Genomic DNA, 19,842 nt, shown 5'->3' with positions numbered 1-19,842 from the left:
CATGAAATACACAATGCACGTATATGTAATATGTGTATGTACCTGTGTATATACACATTCATTGGAAGAATGACAACACGCTTTTCGTCGTTTCGTCGTTCGTCTTTAAAAAGCCGCAATTAAGAGTTTTGTTTAAGTAAAAGACTTTTTGAAGAATAATCTTTTAATAATGGAGTGTCTCCTAGGAATTCAGTGCAAGGACTTTGTCCTCGTCGCGGCTGACATGACGAACGCCTCGTCCATCATGGTTATGAAAAGCGGTAGTGTAAAATTTCATTTTTTGCTAAGTTAACCTATGTATCAACAAATTATCCTATTGATTTACTCGATTTTTTAATCAAAATTGTGATTGCTACTTTTGATAAATTCATTCTTACTTCTTTTTTTGCTTCGTGATTCTCTACAATTTATCACGGCTTAGCAATTTACATCATCCACTCCAAAACACTTTACTTTACACAGATGAAAACAAACTTTACAAGCTGTCGGATAAATTGGTGATGGCCGTGTGCGGTGAGAGCGGTGATGCTATTCAGTTCTCCGAGTACATAAGCAAAAATCTGCAGCTTTACAAAATGCGCAATGGTTATGAGCTGTCACCCAGGGCCTCGGCCAATTTCACAAGAAAGAACCTTGCCGACTATCTCAGGTCCAGGACGCCTTATGCCGTCAATCTTCTGATGGCAGGCTGTGACAATGAAACTGGTCCTGAACTTTATTTCATAGATTATCTAGCATCCTCTGTCAAAGTACCTTATGCTGCTCATGGCTATGGTGGATTTTTTGCACTCAGTATCATGGACAGATACCACAAGTGCAGTAAGTCTAAGTTTTTTCTTCCATTTAATGTGGAACTTTGTATGTTTAAATAATTAATAGGGCTTTATTGTGTATGAATTTAAGTAGCATACTAGATCCAATAATTTTTCAATCGTTTGGCTATAACTAGAAAATGAATACAAATAAGTACTAATAATCAAAAAGTTAGTAGTTGATTACAATCTATTTTTATAGACATGTCAGTTGATGATTGCTATGCTTTAATGAAAACGTGTGTCCGTGAAATACACAAAAGATTGATTGTCAATCTTCCAAACTTCAAAGTTCAAAAGGTATCCAAGGATGGAATTGAAGATTTACCTCCAATAACGGCTCAGGACTTAGCTGTGGAAACCGCTCGAGCTATTTGAGCGTTTAAGTAAAGAAAATACTATTTAAAAAATTTGTACATCCTCATAAAAATCAACTATGATTTAAAATTGATGTCTTCAACTTTTGTTATGCATAAATAATTTTTTATGAAATAAAAGAAAAGCACTGTTTTAAAATTACTTTGACAAGTATTTATTAAGCCTGTATCATACAGATCGGTACACTATCAGTCAATTATTTCTGATTCACAAGTAAAAAACTTTCTCACTTACACGTGTGTGTCTCTTACAAAATGACAATACCTCATAAAAAGTACTTAATCACGATTATCACTCTTTCATTTGCTGTATGGGTTTGTAGAACATCAAAAACTTGATTTGAACTTGTTTTAAGATATCATGTTTCTTATTTTGATTGTAAAAAAAAAAAAAAAAAAAAAAAAAAATGATTTGTCTTTGCTTATCATAGGTAAGTTTAAACATCTTTAGTGCACTCCAACAAAGTACTTCCAGACACAACTTGGAAACTGCAGTAAAAATGGCAAATTTTTCCGAATCCAAAACTTTTTTTTTTTTAAATAAACTACCCGAGACTTGTTGAATACAATATCGTATTGTATATATAAGTATAGTGTTGAATCATGTTCTTTTATTAGTTTGACAATTAAGTTAAGTAAAATTTAATGAATAAAACTATTACATTCTCGGTGACAGAAACTTTTATTGTAATTAACTAGGTTTAATACAGGAATCAGTTGTAAATATTGTCAGTCTCTAGAACATTACAGAAATGAAAAGACTTACAAAAAGGAAAGCAATTTTATTTTCAGTTGGCATGATGATTTGCTCAAGTCCTTTTCATTAGTGGAAGATGAATTAAGTATATAAAAAATTTTGTGCGAGACTTCTTCACTTTACAATGAAAAAAACTCTTTTCGTTGCATGTGATGGATTTGTTTTATAAAATGTTCAACCTAAGCTCTTTGTTATCACAAATAATATAATAGAAAACTTTTTTAAAAAACGTATTGTCTCAGCCAAAATCTTAAGAATTCTTAATTAGTCCTGTATTATATCAAGAATTACTTTTCGTGATTATTCTGTAGAAAATAACAAACTAAATATGCAATGACTAAGAAAATTTTCTATACATTGTTAATAAAAATTGTTTTATAATTTTTCTAGAACCAATTTTTAAAATATTTGGAGATATCTTAAAATATCGTTTCGATTTGCTTTACTATCATGTAAAGGAGTAAAAGTAAATGTTTTAGATGTCAGATTGCATGAATATATTCGCCTAAGCCAAAGGCGTTTAGTAAGGCTGGAATGATTTTTATATGCATCAAAAGTTGGGATCAGTTCATCTTATCAATTGAAAATACTCAATTTAAGCGTTTGATGCTGAAAAAATTGTCAAATACACTATACCTATTCTCTTTAAACTTGATTCGTGTACATAAGACGCAATTATAACATTAAATGTTTTACACTTCAATATATACATACACACAAAATTTTCCGCTTGTAAAAACTTTAAAAAAAAACGGCTCAATATAAATATTCTATAGAAATTGAAACGTAAAGAAGGTAGAAGAAAAAAAAACAACTGAAAATTATACACAAAGGGTAACATTAGTACATTTTTTAACCAATGTACAAAATTTCATTAGAGTTCTCACTTTTCTGAGAGTCTTTTTCAGGCACGAAACGTCGTCACATACCCATATTTTTTCGTATCAACGTTTCCTGCATTATTATCACGTTCATTTTGAATACAAAAACGTCTTTTATTATTTTTCTTTTTTGCCGTCTATTTGTGTTGTCTCTGTTTTCGTGTCAGTATCAGTATCAGACGGATGATCTTCATACCTGAAAGATTAAGTGCGAGTTAAAATAAAATAAAAACGTGCTTGAAATTCAAATGGTGCGTAAATTTCATCTAACACAAACTTTAACAGCTTCAAATGTTTTTGTAACATGTTAAGTTTCTGGATACAAAATGCAAAACGTTTTAATGTAAACTTACGAAAACAATGCCTTCAAATCGCCCTTGAAAACAGCAACGCACAGAGGAGTTCCCAAACAGGCAGGAACCAAATATAATAGTGCCGGTTGAGCATGATTGAAAAGCTGCATGAAGAGCAACGTGACGAGCAATCCCATGAAGTAGGCAAAGAAGGTCGAATAAAAATAGGTGTTTGCTTTTCTCTTGAGACTGTGATCAAACCTGAGTAACAAGGCAATGAAAATTCCAGGTACAACAATGTCACCTAATCCTAGCATAGCAAACTTTGTGCCGTGAAGACCCTTTTCCAGTAAGTCTTGAGGAAATACCAGCTTGATCGGAGCTTCAAACGACCTGGCCACTGTAACCATCACATTTGTACCAAAAACCCAAAATATATCATACACAAAAAGTCCACACAGCAATATACACCCTGTTACAACGTTATTTAAGTGCAAAAGTTCAACACCGTTGATTGCAAATGCTATTCCCAACAGATTGTTCGCAATCCAGTGCTGTAGACAGGAAAAAAAAAAAATTATCAATTCAATACACAAACACTGTAGTGCAAAATGTTTTTATAAATCTATTATTACCTTTTTCCACAAATACCAAGCACCAACCATGGAACAACATATCAAACAGACTATGTCGTGAAGATTGAATTTATAATTAATAATATCCTCGCTGTCCTCGGTGAGATGCAGATGGTACTGAGTTTTGGGAATGGCAGCCGGTACCAGGGAAGTTATGAGAGGACTGCAAAGAGAAGAACAAAAAAGTGCAAATTATTATTCATTGTCTGCATAACACCACCTTGTGGCCTGATTTCTTTAAGAACTCCCGTTTTACCTCGAGAGATGGCAAAGAGCCAAAATGCCGAGGAAAAAAAAATATCCAGTCAGCAAGAGGTTGATGTACTCCTTGGAAAATAACTGCAAGCAATCAGAACGATGCATAAGACTCTTGTATAGTGATCATGAAACAACAGAGAAAAAGAGCCAGCTGTTGTTGCGACAACCTTACCTGGAAAAATATGTAGAGTCCAAAGAGTGCAACACTGGAGATGAGCGGAAACATCGCAGCATCCTTGCGACTCATAGTCTCTGGCTTCTCTCCACTGGTTTCAAAGTGTTCCTAGAGAAGATATCGATCATTAAAGTCTATTTGACAATATCTGCTTGCACACTGACAACACAGCAAAGTAGCAAAGTACACACACCCACAACCCACAAGTACTATTTCTTATCATCTAGGAAGATAAACAGAAAAACGAGCTAGAAACCCGAGGATCCTTAAGTTCAAGAAAAAAAAAAAAAATCTTCTCCAGGGAACAAAGAGATGTCAAAATAACGGAGCACGGTGTCCGGGCTAACCTTCTGCTCCCGGTGATGCCTGACGGACCGGTGGCTGCCGAAAAAGATGGGCAGTATCGCCATAACGACGAGACTGCCGTAGGCGATGGCCATACCCGCGGCCGTCGGTGGCACACTTTGAGCGGTCACATTGGCCACGCTCTCGGTGATGTTTTCCACGGCCTGGTCGACCAGCTTGTTCACCGTATCTGCCATCATGCACGCGACGTAGTCTGCAACTGAGAAGACCATATGGGATGAAATGTGTATACGTCAATGAGAGGAAAATTAAGAAAAAGCGCGTACCTACTTACTTGTGACACTTGTGTGTATATCTCTTTCAAAAAATATACTTGCCCTCCGTTTTTAAGACTCTCCAAAGCTGGAGATCGAGGAGAGAATGTAGGAGGTACAGAAGATAGAAAAGAGAGCGCGCCAAGGCGCTTTTGTTTGTGTATACGTGTACAAAAAATTTATATTTGGTTGCGCGGTGTGCGCGCGTTTAACCAGCATTCAGCCGATTCAGCGGCTCTGTTCGGAAATGATAAGTTAATTAAGTTTTTGGTTGGTACCTAGTACCTACTCCCACCCTGGCTTAACTAACTGACCGTGCGTTCGCACATGTAAACAATGGAGCTATTCACATAGACATTTTTTGCTTACATTGACCTACGTAACTTTACAGCCTCTGATTTTATCATTCTGGTAAAGAGAGCACGGTGTAAGATGTACGTGACGTTATGTGTAGTAATTAAAGTAATTACTACTAAGTAATGCCATATGGTCGATTTTATTAAACCATGTGAATATCTATATTTTTGGAGGTAGACTTTAGGGTGAAAAATAGATTGTAAACTTGCCGCAAACAGGACAAACCACGTCAACTTTTTATTATCTATCTATAAGATTTGTTGCGGCTGGTTTATAATTGATTAAATGCCTCTAATATAAGAAGTAATAATTATTTGGATCAGCGTCATCTAGCGTTTCGAATTTCTGAACTAAAAAGTGGCCCTAAACTTTTGAACCAGAGCTTTAGCGCGTAGAGCCATTTAGTCAGTTATAAACCAGCCGCAACTCATGACAAAGCTATAAAATAAAAAAATAACGATACGTGTGTTTTTGGCGGCAGGCTAAAAATTTATCTTATGCTCGAAAATTTATCTTCAAAAGTATAAACACATAGGAGGTCGATTTTTTGGTAGAAAATAGATTGTTAACTTGCCGCCAAAAACACATGTATCGTTATTTTTTTATTTTATAGCTGTATCATGAGTTGCGGCTGGTTTATAACTGACTAAATGGCTCTACGCGCTAAAGCTCTGGTTCAAAAGTTTAGGGCCACTTTTTAGTTCAGAAATTCGAAACGCTAGATGGCGCTGATCCAAATAATTATTACTTCTTATATTAGAGCCATTTAATCAATTATAAACCAGCCGCAACAAATTTTATAGATAGATAATAAAAAGTTGACGTGGTTTGTCTTGTTTGCGGCAAGTTTACAATCTATTTTTCACCCTAAAGTCTACCTCCAAAAATATAGATATTCACATGGTTTAATAAAATCGACCATATGACATTACTTAGTAGTAATTACTTTAATTACTACACATAACGTCACACACATCTTACACCGTGCTCTCTTTACCAGAATGATAAAATCAGAGTAGTTATACGTATATATATATACCTATAGGTTGTGGTAGTAACGCCGCGCGCTTTGGTTCTTTGGTATCCCTATATTATCGTCTGCTAGTTGTCAGTTGTGCGCGTAAGAATTTAGTGGTCTGCTGTTTAACTCTTTAAGCCCGCCATAGTAATATATATAGTTTTTATTTTTTACAATTTGATATATATACATGTAAGCGAATTCGGTATTGCTTTACGAGTGAACAAACAAAAGAAGGAAAAGACAAGTGACATTAATGTCCCTGTCAGCACCGGTGACACACCTGCAGCGCGTCCGCAGGTTATACAAAATGGTTTTGAAATTGCACCGGGGTCTGCCGTCGGATATTAGGGAGCTCGGCGACATTTACGTGAAAGACGAATTCAGGAGACACAAGACTTGCAGTCCTGATATGGCTAATGTCTTTCTGAACGAGTGGGCGGTTAGTTAATATTTTTCTTTCCATTTTGTACAGCATGTACACCTTATACTACACTTGTATAATCTTATATAAGGCAGACTTGCACTATTGTTTGAATTCGTTTATGCCTTTGGCCCCACCTTCCAACTTCTTGGCATTTTTAGTTTTGGAAAATGATGCAATTTTCATTCATGATATTACGCTTGCTCCTGTAGTGTAGTTGGATATAGCTCGTATGTATTTTCTCATGAATTAATCGATACGTTTGATCATACAGGATTATGCAATAGATCTGTCAGAGCAGCTGGGACTGCGAGGAGTGAAGACAGCAAAACCGTTGGGCAAGTCGTTAGATGCGGCAAATTTGGACAAACTCAGAGAGGAGCAGGTGATCCAGTTGTATGAGTTAATGATGGCTGCAACGGGCAAAGCCGATGTGGATGAAGAAAAAAATGCCAAACCAAAGGAAACGGATGATAAAAACAGTTGACGAAAAACTAGTCGATGGATTTATGGGTCTTGTATGTTTTTTTTCATGGACTGGCATAGAAGAACTTTTGAAATGAAGATGAATTGCTTAGTCATCTTTAAGGCGTATACTTAAATAGATGTTTTACTATGAGTGTGCAAAGTGCAACCTTCAATACTTTGAATAACATTACTGAATGAAGCGTGGAGTGTGTAATTAACGTTTATTGTGAGATATCAGTTCGTATGGTGCCACATGCACTGTTTGGTTTTATAGCATATAGTTAAAAGTTAAGATTACGTGAGTTTTAATTACTGGCTGAATAGTTCACAAACAGTTCTTTTAAATCCAGTATTTTTTAAATGTTGTTACTTTTAGTTGTTAAAATTTATAAACTTAACCGTTATATAGTGTTGTTATACAAATTTTGTGGAAGATTATGAAATGACCACTATAAATTCTTAATAAAATTATCAATTAAAATTATTACTGTTATTACAAATTTAACCCTAAATACACATATAAAAAGAGAAGAGAAACAAAATACCATTGATCTCTGAACAATAATCAGTCAGTGTTACTGTTTACAATTATTAGGTACATACCTCACATAATATATACATTAAATAAACTAATATATCAATTGAGCTCTGACGTCATACGTTACATACGATATCGTATCTGAAATTTTTTTAATATAGTTGTGACACTGCATTATTTTTATGAAATACTCGAATTGTATAACGCAATCCTATGACTATAACAAGTTATAAAGAAAAGTCACCAAAATGAAATCTTGGAGGGAATCTGCTTCCATCATAATTGCTGCTAAAAATGGTCAAAAATACCATGCCACACAATCAGTACGTATATACACATTTATGTGTAAAACTACAATTTATTCAATTTGTTGCGTTTTTTCTTACAGCAATACAATTACAATTTGCTTTTCTTGAAGAGAAAAAAAGAAGCAAAATTCTCTGGTGCCTATGTGTTCCCTGGTGGTGTCATTGAAATAGCAGACGCGCATTTAAAGTGGCAAAATCTGTACAAAAATTACGGCTTTAATGAAAACAGCTTCAAATCATTATTTCCTAACACCAAAAGTCGACCGCACATATTCAATAGTAGGGAAAATGAATTGCCTAGAGAGATTTCACTACGAATAGCAGCTATTCGTGAGACATTTGAAGAATGTGGTGTACTATTGTGCGAACAGTCATCAGAAATATCCGACAAAGCACACCATTTTCCAAGTAATTCTTTACGTAACATGTCAAAGTAATGTTTTATTGAATGAAAGTTCGAAAAAATGGAATTGTGGAGAAATTATATTGAATGCATGTGTGTTGCATGTACTTGAATGTAATTAGTAACATATGTTTGGTAACTATTTGATATAACATCTCTAAGACTCTCATCAAACTTTTTATTTTTTTTACTTATTCAGAAAATAGTAATTTTATGGTATACAAGTAAATTTAAATTATGAGTAAATTAAGTGCCAGGAAATTAACAAAGATTGTGTTGTGTACGTGAAATATTCCAATTGTTAAATGGTTTTTCAGTTTCCAGTGATGATTTGGAATTTTGGCAAAAGGAAGTTCATGGGGATCCCAACGAATTTTTCAATATGTGTGAACAGTTCCATTGCTGGCCTAATTTGTGGGCATTGCATGAGTGGACCAATTGGTTGAGCCCTACTTTGTTTCCAGCTGCAAGGCGTTTCAACACTGCTTTCTTTTTTGCTACTATGACACAAATTCCAAGCTCAAAACTTGATTTTAGTGAAGTAGAAGAAATATTGGTGGGTAAATTTTGTTTTGAGCGATTAATAAGCTGTTATACACTTATTTACACTTACATATTTCATGCAGTGGGCAACTCCAGAACATGTGAAAAAATCTCTCATTGACTATTTACCACCACCTCAACTGTATGAAGTAAACATATTTGAAAAATATAAAAATATTGATGATTTATATAAATACGCTTTAATTAAATCAAAGAAGGGTGTTCAACTTTACTTTCCTGTAAGTTTCTAAATGAGATAAAAAAAACTGTTTTTCTGATTTTTTTTTTTTTTACTAGCTATACTAAATTTAATTAAATTAATTTTTTTTTCGTTTACAGGTAGTCACAGAATTAAGTGATGGTAAAGCTTTCCTGTTGCCAGGAGATCAAATGTATCCTGAAACTGTTAATCTTTATGAACAAGAAGTTGTGGATAAATCAAACTTGACTATAAAACAATTCAACGAAATGTCTGATGCTGTTAATAGACTGGAATTCTCAAATGAAGGAAACAAAAGTTTTCAAATAAGAACTTCCATGGCTTCAAAATTATAACGAAAAATTATATTTTTGTGCATATTTGTTTGAATAAGAGTCTGTATGCCTATATGATTTTGGGATCAAATGTGTGCCGAAAATTTACGTATTCTAATCCACGTATAAAAACATTTTCATCGAACTATTTTTGTTGATACTTACGTAAAATAAAGTGTTATGAATATCGATCGGACTGAAAATAAAAAAACGCTAGTTTACTCGAGAATATCTTTTTTTTTAAGATTCTACAAAAGTATTTGATTTAACTTTAACAAAAAAAAAAAAAAAAAAAAAAAAAACAATCGAAATTGAATTTTATAGAGATAAATAAGTATAGCGCAGAACATACAAATCAAATCAGTACCGATAAGGTAGAACTCTGTTAAAATTTTAGTAAAAAAAAAAAATACTCATAAATTCGGATCACTTTTGGGTGTATATTTTTATATGCTGCTGTTGTTAATGTACTAATGTTGTACTTCTAACTTTCAAGACCTTCTTTTACATGCAAATTCAAAATCAAACTTCTCGTTTACCAAGTTCAAGTATTATATTGGTATGTGACAGTCTCTTGAAAAACGAAAAAAAAAAAAAAAAAAAAAAAACAGTGCGCGTATATACACACGTCTGTAGCAGCAACACAACAACAACAACAACCACCCCCAATCCTTGTGCTTTTATAGGCACGGATTCTGCAGGGAGAGTTTGCGCCCTACTGCGCCCTAGATCTCGATACAATACACAAAAGTTTATGTTGTAAATACATACAACAGATATTCTCCCCTCAACTTTTGACGAATCAGATTAATCCAATTGGGCCTCCTTGCCTCGGCTTCCTCTACCCTCCTCGGTTGTTTGTTCGTTTGTCTCTCTGGGCATTTTCTCAGGTCTTTGATCCCATCGGCATAAAGTTAAACAGGATTTAGAGAGAGAGAGTACTATCAGTTGAAGATGTCAAGCGCCATCGACGAGAGGTTCGTTTGTTGTGTTTACTATTTTTTTTTAATTTTTTATTATTGATGTTTGCTGTAAGATACTGTGTTTTCGTTTCAGAGTTACCGATGAAATCGAGGCTCTGAGAGCTATACTCCTGGACGATGAGCTTCAGGTCATTGAAAACGAGAGGTGAGTTTGGGAAGGTTTGTTTTATTGGAAACTAGTAAATCACTGACACACATACTTGTTTTTGCGTTACCCTTAGTACAAGAGCAAGTGGTTATTGCTGTTTCTTGGATTCAGTTTGATTAATAATTTTGCCAGTCTCATTCCAACTGTTATTTTTTCTATTTAACGATTGAAGATTTGTACTTTTATATGACCCTTTTTTTTTTAACAATGGTTCAATGTATCCTAGGAGTTGAGCATATGTTGCTATGTTTGAAAGTGAAAGTATCCAAATGAATTACATAATGTAAAATGCTGGAAAAATTAATGGGAAATTTTATGCCACTATCAACACAGTCAAGAGACAATACAATTTTATAAGTACAACATAAATATTTATTACAATGTAACTGACATTTTTTATTTTGCTTACAGGGGTGAGCCAGAATCTATCGAGACGCTTGTCTTCCCTTCAACTGGAGAAGATTCTCAGTCTCAGTACGTATGTGTCAGGCTGGTTGTCAAACTGACCCCTGGTTATCCCGACACAACACCTATTGTCAATTTAAGAAACCCTAGAGGCTTGGATGAAGAAACTGTCAGACAAATTCAATCGGATGCCGATGCAAAGTGCAAAGATTTTTTAGGTCAACCTGTAATGTTTGAATTGATCGAGGTAACTGCTCATACACATTTACAGCTCAATAATTTAGCGAATCATTGTACTGACGAGTGTTAAAATTCCTTAAGCTTGTCAGGGAGCATTTAACGGTTAGTAATCTCCCTACTGGTCAATGTGCTGTTTGTCTGTATGGATTTCGCGAAGGGGATGAATTTACCAAGACAGAGTGTTATCATCATTTCCACTCGTACTGTTTGGCTGCTCATGTAGTCGCAGCTGAACGATACTACAGAGAAGAGCAAGAAAAATTACCGCCGTGGCAGCAAAGTACAGCAAACAAATTCCAAGTATGTGCTTTCCAAGTAGAAATATGCGTTATCTTCGGATTGTTCTAACTTGAAGTAAAGAACACATCAATATGACAACGAGAATTGCATTACGTATACATTTTTAGGCTCTCTGTCCAGTCTGTCGGGAACCGACTAATTGCGAAGTAAAGGATCTGAAAAGAGCACCACCACCGATCGATGTAGAATCTGCGACGGACTTCTCTCTCACTCAAGAGTTGCAGGATATGCAATTCAAGATGGCCGAATTATACCTTTACCAACAGCGCCGTGGAGGTATTATCGACCTCGAGGCCGAAGGCGTCAAGCTGCTCTTGAATATCGATGATGATTCGACTGCCGAGCAGCCCAACCCACCTGGTAGTAGCCTGAATGCTGTAGCTAGTCAATCAGCACAAGTGGTGCGACACTCATTTATTTCTTATAGAATTCTTCTTACTGACTCATGCTTTGAAAAAATAAATAAAATAAATTCCATACAGCAACAATCAAAGCAGCAACAAAAATCCAAACAACAACAACAACAACAACAACAACAACAGCAGCAACAACAAAGTCAATCTCAACAAAATCACAGCCAGTCACGACAATCCCACCAGCAAGCGCAACAATCTCAAAATCATCACCACCATCATCATCGTAATCATCGCGGCCGCGGCAAGGCCCACAGTCGGCGTCACTTGGACCGCATGCGACAGAACGACTCAGCTACCAGATGACAATGGGTTACCGGGAACGACGACTACCAGCAAGTATCCAAGAATCATCAATATCAGCCGCTATTACTTGATACTCATGAATACATTAACCAATTACTCGAAAGCGCGATGATGCTCGTGATCATGATATTAACCGACGTAACGATGTCCCGTAGATTGTACCACCTCCTCCTCTCACTTTATCCACTCCCTTTGGCACGTAGTCACATTAGTAGCATCAATTATTATGATAGAAATCTTCAGCCGCAAATCGGCGCGGTCATGATATTATTATAGGTATTGCTGTTCAGCAACATTCCCATTGCAACGGTGTATAAGATGGGACGTGTTGATTATTACTATTGCTATTCTTATTATGGTAATCGTCATCATCATTGCTATTATTATTTTTATTTTTATTATCATCATTATAGTGTTGGTTATTATAAAAAAAACACGGACAAGCGTCAAAGCAGACTAAAAAACGAGCCTTTGTGCAGCAGCTGACTGTGTTTTTACTTAAGAAGACGAGTGCGGTACGATTGATGATTATATATTATTAACGGGTACGCAATTCTCACTTTGATAATAACGGCCCGTTTCGTTAATAGGTAATTTGCTGTACATTGATATTTTAAAAAATGGGAGGGAGTGGAGGGCGAAAATTACAAGTTACGTCTATGGGAAATGATCTTCACCATATGGAAGACTAACGCGATTCGAGTACAATTTTTTTATGGGTAACTCGAAATTTTGATTCTCTTCATTATCAAAAGAATGTGAAGAACAATCCGATGATATTGTGCTTATTTTTCATTGAAAACTTAAATACGTGTTAATTTTCCTTTTTTGGATGAAACATCGACACGCGATTTAAAATTGATACTTGATTTTATAAGATCTATTGAATTTTACTCAAATCTATAAAAAAGTTTTTTAAATTTCATAAAAACATAATTTTCAAACGCGAGTTGCAATAAATAAAATGTTTTTAATATTGAAAAAATTTTTAAATATTATTTCATCACTACGAAAAATAAAAAAATTAAAACTTTGTTACCTCAGACTTTACTATTCTTTCAAACTTTTCATGGGACAAAATGATTAGATGTAATTCAATGTTTGTGTATAATATTTCCTTATCGAATCGTACACGTGACTTGATTGAGTTCTTTTTAAAAATTATGCAATTAAAGGGCACTTGATAATTAAAAAAAGGCTTTGAAATACAACTAGTTTTAATTATTATTTTTTCATTCTTTTATCTTATATGCTTGACTGTGATATTTTCAAGTAGAAAAATATTTAAGTTCCCTATTTTTATACGTTATTCTTAAATGAATTTTATTAGTAACTCACTATTTCTACCTTGAAGTATTTTTTAGTTTAAGCTTAATTCTGGATTTTATATCAATCAACAATTTTTTTTTTTTTTTTTTTTTTTTTTTTTCTCTCTTTTTACATTTGAATTTACGTTAAAATTTTCAAATCGCCAAAGTTCACGTTGAATTTGTTCCTTCAAAAAATAATTGTGATTTATGAGCTTATTACAAAGAAAAAAGAGAATTAAAATGGATAACGGGAAATAATAAATACTTAGATAGGTACATTGTACAAATTTTTTTTAGTGCGTGGGAACACTCCCCATATTATATACCGTGCCATATATGTTGCCAAAAATGAGGGTTTCAAAGTTATTTCAGATAAATTGTAATCCAAACATTTTTGCTCATCATGTACGTGAATATTGCTTAAAAAAATATATTAACAGTGTTGTCTTGAACTAGGTAAATTATACATTACCATTACCATAGATTAATCGATGAAATGAAAATATATGTAGCATCTAAATTAATTAAAATAACAAATCAAAAATTAATTATGTCAGGTTTTATGGTATTTCTGTATATTTTGTCTATAATTCGTACTTTTCATATAATTCGTACTATAAATTGTTTGCTTAAAGTAGAAAAAAAGGGTAATTCAGAAAATGTCAAATAATCTGTCTTTAACCAAAAGAAATTGTTTATTATAATTTCGATGTCACCCTTGATAATTGTCAATCATTACATTTACATTGCACAGCATAAAAAGAGAGATGACGAGAGTTACAAAAAAATGATAAGTTTAAGTTTGCACTTTACACTTTTGTAAACGTACCTGGCATCCCAGGTAAAGCCATATTATATATGATAACAATAAGTTCTACACCAAGAATTTATCCAATGACGGTGTCATTCTTTTTCTTTTAGTACTTGTCGTTTCCAATGTGTATTCCCATCCTAAAGGATAATAACAGCACTAACTCGATGTAGCCGTTCCGTTTATTCAAATACAGGCTTAAACGCTTGAATTTGAACAAATTACAGATTATGTCTGTGCTGATGACTTGATATTAATAATTCTATAAGCTATGTATGGTTTGATTTTGAATCAAATAAATATAAAATTATCGCACAATTAGAGTAATGTCTGCATCTATCACCAATTTAATACCGTTATCTTTTAATACTGAAAATAATGCATCATTATGCACGTAGCTATCAATCAAACACCTTTAAAGTCTAAGTTTTATACAGTGTATTTATATGATGTAACACATCTGATACTGATTTCAAAGTTATTATCATCTGTAAATAGTTCTATTTTAGTTTATTAATTACAAAATACTTTTTATACAATAACAGTAGTATAATTTGACTACCAACTGGGAATTAATAATTTGGCAAATCTTGATCCATAATAGTTATATAAATAATCTATATACAATTATGAAAAAAGTAATACAATATTTTCCATTCAACTATATTTTTGCAGTGTGAACAAAAAAATGTTGAATCTTTATCATTATCAATATTTTCGAACCATGTAACAAATAACTATTTTTTCTAACATCTTTTTTTTAAGTACAACTACACCAACATAATATAAAAATATATATTCATAAATACAATATAAAAATCTAACAACGATTTAACATTGGCGTCTGAGCCCTAAATATATACCTTTATTTATTTTACCATGTGATAAAGTCGCTTACTTGCCGAGGGAATATGATCAAAATTTTAAAAAATTTAAATAAAAAAAAAAAAAAATCCTAAACAATGACATACAGTTATCACGATCTCTTGCGATTGACGAACAGACTTTTCACATAATAAAACTATAACCGATGATTATAAACATTTGTACATGTTTCCTCTACATTTGTATGTACAATTTTCAAGCCACTAATTGCACATCACCCGACGGCGACGATGGTGGCGTGGGCATGTAACAAGTACTTGGCACTGCAGCTATCTTTTCTATCTTACAATTGTCAAGTTTAGCCTGTAGCTCGTTCAGACCAAGTTGGATGGGCACCCAAAAATTTTTGCTCCTGACGAGGACGTCGTTAATAGTGTTGAGATAAGTAGGGCTAAGAGGCCGAGGAGATGGCAAGTTTATGAGAGAAAGACTAGCTGTACTGCTACCATCAGCGTAACCCTCATCGACGCTCTCTTCGGACATTTTGCTGCATTTCAACTGTTCTCTCAATTCCTGAACAAAATTGTATTTTCATGTATATTTTATATTGGGTACTATTAATGTGTTTGAAAGTTACATAGGCATATCTTACTCTATTTCTTTCGAGAGCTTGCTTCAAAGAGTCCCTCAGAGATGCGTCAGTTTTACTTTTCTGCAAAAAAAAGCTGTAATTAAACAACACGATCCAACTACTAGAAAAAAAAAAAAAAAAAAAAAAAAACAAGCCTCACCTCGGAAAGGATGCGATGCTTGCTCTGTTCCTGGGACAACTGTTTCTGCAAATTATTCGTCTTTTTTCTCTCCTGCCTCAGTCTCTTGAACAGCGACGCATTGGTAGAGTACGAGAGCAGCTTGAGCCTCTTGTTCTCTTCGCACACATTCTGCATCGAGCTTAACTTTTCCTCCAGCTCACCGTTCTTGTTCCTCAACAACTTGTACTGGGTAATGATTTTCGTCAACTGCAGTCTCAGCTGCTCTATTGCCTGCTCCACCTGTTCCCTATCCTGCCTGGCCGATAGAAGCCCAATTTGCAAACTCGCGTTCTCCGACCTGAGCTTTCCAAGTTCCACCCTGAGTTCCCGACAGGTTTCTGCGAGCGAACTACGCTCTTTCTCGTAGCTGCGAAGATTGTCCTCGGCCACTGATAGCTGAATCTGCTGCTTGGAGCAGGTGGCTTCGGACGCCGCTCTCTCGCTGCCAAGGGTTTGAAGGCGATGCTCCATGGACCGCAGTTCCGATCGAGATTTTTGGAGCTCTTCCTCGGCTAGTTCTAGTCGGTTTGACAACCCCACGTGGACTAATAATGGCACTGTCGATGGCAGTTGCTGATCGTATTTCTGAAAAAAATAAAATAAAATAAAAACACATGAGTTAGCTGAGCAGACAAGTGCAGAGGTAAGAAAAAAGTTTAACCAACCGTAACACTAGTCATACTCTTCTGCGACGTCTTCAACAAATCAATCTCGGCTTGCAGGCTGTCTTTTTCTCTCTTGTGCTTCTGAACAATCGCCATGTAATCGTCGTTCAATTGTTTGTACTTGGAGCTAACGTTCATCAAGGTCGAGCTCTTCTGGCTCAGCATGTCACGGTAAGTGTCTATTTCGATCTGCAAGGTTTTCTTGTTGGCTTGGACCTCGTGCACCTGTCTTCGATACCAATTCATCGAGTTCTCAGTAGCAGCTAACTTGCACTCCACGTCTTTAACACAGTTATGAAGTTGTTGTTTCTCCTGTATTGAGACCCTAGCGTCCACGTGGAGCTCCGTTATTATACTCTTCAATCCTTGGTTGGCAGCATTTTTGGCACTCAGTTCTAGCCTGGTCCTCTCTAATTCCAGTTCCAGAGCCGCAACTCTCTTCGACAGCTGCTCCGTTGTATTCGGCACATCTGGAACTGACGGCGGATGATGATCAAGTCGAAGCTCGTCCTCCAGCATCTGCAGAGAGTCCAGCTCGCTTTTCGAATAATCCGAGCCTTCCACGTCCATTTTTTTTTACTTATGGGCACTCAATGTTTCATCTAAAAGACAAAATATCGTTTACAATACTATTATATTTAAAACGGATGTCATGGAAAATAAATAAATAATGAAAACAAGGATCATATTGCTTGAGATGTTGAGTAAGACGAGTGATGACACAACAGTGATACATGTTATTAAAAAAGTTACAAGTTATGATAAATAAGAACTATGTACCGAAAGTAATTCTGATAAGATAACGAGTACATACACTTTCTAATACTTGGTTCACTTTAATTATGTATTTAATTACTCGCCTATGTATACTTGACCATCACCCTTCCACTTTATCTCCTCTAGCATCAATAACAATGACATATCTCTTGTCCTAGCGTAGGTACAGTAATAATTTGTCAAAAACAGTTAATTAAAATAACAAACAAAGCTGGTAAAAAAAAAGCGTTAAGTAAAAAATGTCTTACCCGACAAAAGCCAAGATCGTCATCGTATGTGTTTTCTCTCTCGTCTGACGTCTGGCCAAAAAATATGCGCTCTTGAAAAGCTTCTACCTTCGTTCAATATAATATAGGTATATCATGGATGGCCATTGATGCTGCTGCTGCCCAGTGCCCACTGTATATAGCAGCTTTGAAATTCTAAAGTTTCAAGCTCATTTTGTTTTTCAAAAGTGTTAGTACGCGTGTGGGTGTGCACAATGCACATATGCACATAGAGTGTATGTAACTTCCATATCGCGGGTCGCAGGTCGCAGGTCGCAGGAGGTGGCGGCTGGCGCATATAGTTTTGTATTCTATACTCTCTCTACCTATATACCATCAAAGCTATATGCGGCTTATCCCGCTTAGCTCTCTACAGTCTCATACGGCAATATAGGTACGGCATACCGCATACCTAAGCATAAGCAGGCACAAGAACATATATATGTATACCTACTGTCACCTGTCACCGACAGTTTGACCTGTTTGACAGTTTGACAGTTACGTAGAATAACATTTTAATTTTACCAATGTTGAACAAACTTTTTGATTACTTTGAATTAGTACTAACAAAAATGTACATATGTATGTGTTGTTGGGAAACGTACAGTAAAACACGTTAAAAATTAACGCTTAAACATTTCAAACTTTTATTTCTAATACGGAATAACTTCCCCTTATTGCGTTCATTACTTGAATAATGCAGTTTTTCCAAACATTTCTTTTTTCATCCAACACGTACCTATCTACTTTATTCTTTATTTCAATTTTCATTTAGGTTGGAACTATTTTCATTCGTACAGAATGTAAATTATATGATCGTTGTCTTTTTAATATCGAAAATTTGTCTTTTTTTCTTAAATATCAAAGTTAAGTAGGTACAAGTATTTTATTGTAAAATAAAGTTTTTCTTAACTTAGTGTTTATTTCTACTTTATGCCGCCGCATGGCGCTCTATACGTTTTGTCGTTTGTTTTGTTATTGTTAGATTGTGGGTGTATTCCGCAAATGCTGCCAGCAGTGCCAGCAGTTAAGTTACGTAGGTCGTGGTAACGCCGCATGGTCGGGCGGCGCTAGCGTCAACCTGTACTAACTGTCGGTGGGTTCCGCATGTCAACCAGCGCTCCCAAAAGTGGCTACCGAACTTGGGGGGAAATTCAAATTGGCTATATGGAGCAAGACGCAAAACCTCAGATAACTCGACAACATTCCATACACCATAACTTGATCAATTAATCCTAAGCTATTTAACCCAATAACCCAACGCGCCCATACGCAGTATCATGAGCATTAATAATTAATAAAATAAATTAAACAATAACGCAAGCGCCAATCCCCACACAACCCGGGGCGCTTACTGGTCACTTTAATTATTAAGAAAATTAATAAAGTAGAGCAAGCGCCAATCCCCACACAACCCGGGGCGCTTACTGGCCGCTTTGATAATTAATTAAATAAATAAAATAACACAAGCGCCAATCACCACACAACCCGGGGCGCTTTCTGATCACTTTTTTAATGAATATATTAAATAAAATAACACAAGTGCCAATCCCCACACCACCCGGGGCGCTTACTGGTCACTTTTTTAATGAATATATTAAATAAAATAACACAAGCGCCAATCCCCACGCAACCCGGGGCGCTTACTGGTCACTTTAATTATTAAGAAAATTAATAAAGTAGAGCAAGCGCCAATCCCCACACAACCCGGGGCGCTTTCTGATCACTTTTTTAATGGATATATTAAATAAAATAACACAAGTGCCAATCCCCACACCACCCGGGACGCCTACTGGTCGCTTTAATTATTAATAAAATAACACAAGCGCCAATCCCCACACAACCTGAGGCGCTTACTAGTCACTTTAATTATTAACAAAATTATCAAAGTAGAGTAAGCGCCGATCCCCACAAAACCTGGGGCGCTTGCTGGTCACTTTAATTATGAATAAAATAAGTAAAATAACACAAGCGCCAATCCCCACACAACCCAGGGCCCTTTCTGGTTACTTTTTTAATGGATATATTAAATAAAATAACACAAGTGCCAATCCCCACACCACCCGGGACGCCTACTGGTCGCTTTAATTATTAATAAAATAACACAAGCGCCAATCCCCACACAACCCAGGGCCCTTTCTGGTTACTTTTTTAATGGATATATTAAATAAAATAACACA

The 19,842-nt window shown here is 35.3% G+C and overlaps 6 protein-coding genes across 10 annotated transcripts; 4 read left to right on the top strand and 2 right to left on the bottom strand.

Annotated features, from left to right (window-relative positions):
* The first annotated feature begins 57 nt into the window (after positions 1-57).
* LOC106638487 (proteasome subunit beta type-2) lies at positions 58-1,331 on the top strand. Its single transcript, XM_014351647.2, has 3 exons — positions 58-260; positions 463-819; positions 1,015-1,331. Exons 1-3 carry the CDS (start codon positions 170-172, stop codon positions 1,188-1,190), a joined length of 624 nt encoding a protein of 207 aa, XP_014207133.2. The 5' UTR covers positions 58-169; the 3' UTR covers positions 1,191-1,331.
* Positions 1,332-1,852: 521 nt separating this feature from the next.
* Positions 1,853-5,036, bottom strand: LOC106638486 (signal peptide peptidase). Of its 3 annotated transcripts, none has more exons than XM_089590270.1 (7): positions 4,821-5,036; positions 4,536-4,753; positions 4,186-4,296; positions 4,012-4,094; positions 3,756-3,918; positions 3,181-3,674; positions 1,853-3,023 (listed from the first exon to the last, which is right to left on the bottom strand). In XM_089590270.1, the coding sequence occupies exons 2-7, from the start codon at positions 4,731-4,733 to the stop codon at positions 2,945-2,947; spliced, it is 1,128 nt and encodes a 375-aa protein (XP_089446396.1). In that variant the 5' UTR covers positions 4,734-4,753; positions 4,821-5,036; the 3' UTR covers positions 1,853-2,944. The 3 variants fall into 3 exon arrangements, with proteins under 3 accessions (XP_089446396.1, XP_014207130.2, XP_014207132.2); XM_014351644.2 differs by having other exon boundaries at positions 4,825-5,036; XM_014351646.2 differs by having other exon boundaries at positions 4,829-5,036.
* A 1,297-nt stretch (positions 5,037-6,333) lies between these two features.
* On the top strand, positions 6,334-7,796 carry Sdhaf3 (Succinate dehydrogenase assembly factor 3). Its single transcript, XM_014351714.2, has 3 exons — positions 6,334-6,625; positions 6,882-7,670; positions 7,775-7,796. The coding sequence occupies exons 1-2, from the start codon at positions 6,440-6,442 to the stop codon at positions 7,092-7,094; spliced, it is 399 nt and encodes a 132-aa protein (XP_014207200.2). The 5' UTR covers positions 6,334-6,439; the 3' UTR covers positions 7,095-7,670; positions 7,775-7,796.
* Positions 7,644-9,422, top strand: LOC106638459 (acyl-coenzyme A diphosphatase NUDT19). The gene is made up of 5 exons (XM_014351613.2): positions 7,644-7,936; positions 8,002-8,329; positions 8,642-8,880; positions 8,951-9,106; positions 9,207-9,422. Exons 1-5 carry the CDS (start codon positions 7,862-7,864, stop codon positions 9,420-9,422), a joined length of 1,014 nt encoding a protein of 337 aa, XP_014207099.2. The 5' UTR covers positions 7,644-7,861.
* A 587-nt stretch (positions 9,423-10,009) lies between these two features.
* Positions 10,010-14,661, top strand: LOC106638503 (E3 ubiquitin-protein ligase RNF25). Of its 3 annotated transcripts, none has more exons than XM_089590275.1 (6): positions 10,010-10,378; positions 10,458-10,529; positions 10,944-11,184; positions 11,259-11,477; positions 11,585-11,875; positions 11,975-14,661. In XM_089590275.1, exons 1-6 carry the CDS (start codon positions 10,356-10,358, stop codon positions 12,194-12,196), a joined length of 1,068 nt encoding a protein of 355 aa, XP_089446401.1. In that variant the 5' UTR covers positions 10,010-10,355; the 3' UTR covers positions 12,197-14,661. The 3 variants fall into 3 exon arrangements, with proteins under 3 accessions (XP_089446401.1, XP_089446400.1, XP_014207196.2); XM_089590274.1 differs by having other exon boundaries at positions 11,585-11,878; positions 11,972-14,661; XM_014351710.2 differs by having other exon boundaries at positions 11,585-11,878; positions 11,960-14,661.
* Positions 14,183-17,861, bottom strand: LOC106638458 (uncharacterized). The gene is made up of 5 exons (XM_089590273.1): positions 17,645-17,861; positions 16,620-17,221; positions 15,934-16,539; positions 15,795-15,854; positions 14,183-15,715 (listed from the first exon to the last, which is right to left on the bottom strand). The coding sequence occupies exons 2-5, from the start codon at positions 17,187-17,189 to the stop codon at positions 15,398-15,400; spliced, it is 1,554 nt and encodes a 517-aa protein (XP_089446399.1). The 5' UTR covers positions 17,190-17,221; positions 17,645-17,861; the 3' UTR covers positions 14,183-15,397.
* Positions 17,862-19,842: the final 1,981 nt, after the last annotated feature.

Source organism: Copidosoma floridanum, unplaced genomic scaffold (assembly GCF_036245765.1).
Source record: "Copidosoma floridanum isolate Cflo_tuat_1 unplaced genomic scaffold, Cflo_Japanese_pri ptg000012l, whole genome shotgun sequence".
Classification (NCBI taxonomy): Eukaryota; Metazoa; Arthropoda; class Insecta; order Hymenoptera; family Encyrtidae; genus Copidosoma; species Copidosoma floridanum.
Note: the sequence above shows the minus strand (reverse complement) of the source record. Positions and strands in the feature narration are given on the sequence as shown.